The 688-nt window shown below is 38.4% G+C and overlaps 1 protein-coding gene across 1 annotated transcript; it reads left to right on the top strand.

Annotated features, from left to right (window-relative positions):
• ncbp2 (nuclear cap binding protein subunit 2) lies at positions 1–688 on the top strand. The gene is made up of 3 exons (XM_020602895.1): positions 1–207; positions 394–480; positions 620–688. Exons 1-3 carry the CDS (start codon positions 16–18, stop codon positions 626–628), a joined length of 288 nt encoding a protein of 95 aa, XP_020458551.1. The 5' UTR covers positions 1–15; the 3' UTR covers positions 629–688.

Genomic DNA, 688 nt, shown 5'->3' with positions numbered 1-688 from the left:
ACTCGACTTGTGTAGATGTTAGTACCCACCCGGAGTTTTTTAAAGGACGGACACAAGGACAGGAAATTCCGACATCAGCGCAATGCTCAAACTTCGATAATTGCTGACCGCCTAATTGCGATTTGTTTTACCATGTCTGTTATATTAAATGCTTTGAATAGTGATTCTTACATTGATATTAGTCAGTACAGAGACCAGCATTTTAAGGTAAGTGAGAGAATATTCTTAAGGAACGCCATTAAACGAGGCTTTTAGCCTCAACCGTTTATCAAGTTAGCTAACGGAATGATGGCTAACTACGCGTTAGTGCACAATGTTTTAACACTGGCTAGTCTCTTTAGCTTTCTGAATATGCTTACCTGTTTACATTTTTATTACTACTTTTGTTTCTAGGGCAATCGCTATGACCAGGAGAAGCTACTGAAGCAGAGCCACACCTTGTATGTGGGAAATCTCTCCTTCTACACCACTGAGGAGCAGGCAGGATACGCTACGCTGCCATTGTTACTAGAAAACTAACCCTACATCATCACTTAAAACCTCTGCATCAACGTCTTTTGATATTGGTTTAATCCTCTTTTTGTTTGTTTGTTTGTTTGTTTTTTGTTTTGTTTTTTAGAAATTATGAGACAAAGATGAATAATCTATGACTTTCTTTTCAAGTCCCCAAAAGTCCTGTGACTCTAGT

This window comes from Monopterus albus, unplaced genomic scaffold, assembly GCF_001952655.1.
Source record: "Monopterus albus unplaced genomic scaffold, M_albus_1.0 scaffold58.1, whole genome shotgun sequence".
Taxonomy (NCBI): domain Eukaryota; kingdom Metazoa; phylum Chordata; class Actinopteri; order Synbranchiformes; family Synbranchidae; genus Monopterus; species Monopterus albus.
This window is presented reverse-complemented; position numbering and strand designations above follow the sequence as displayed.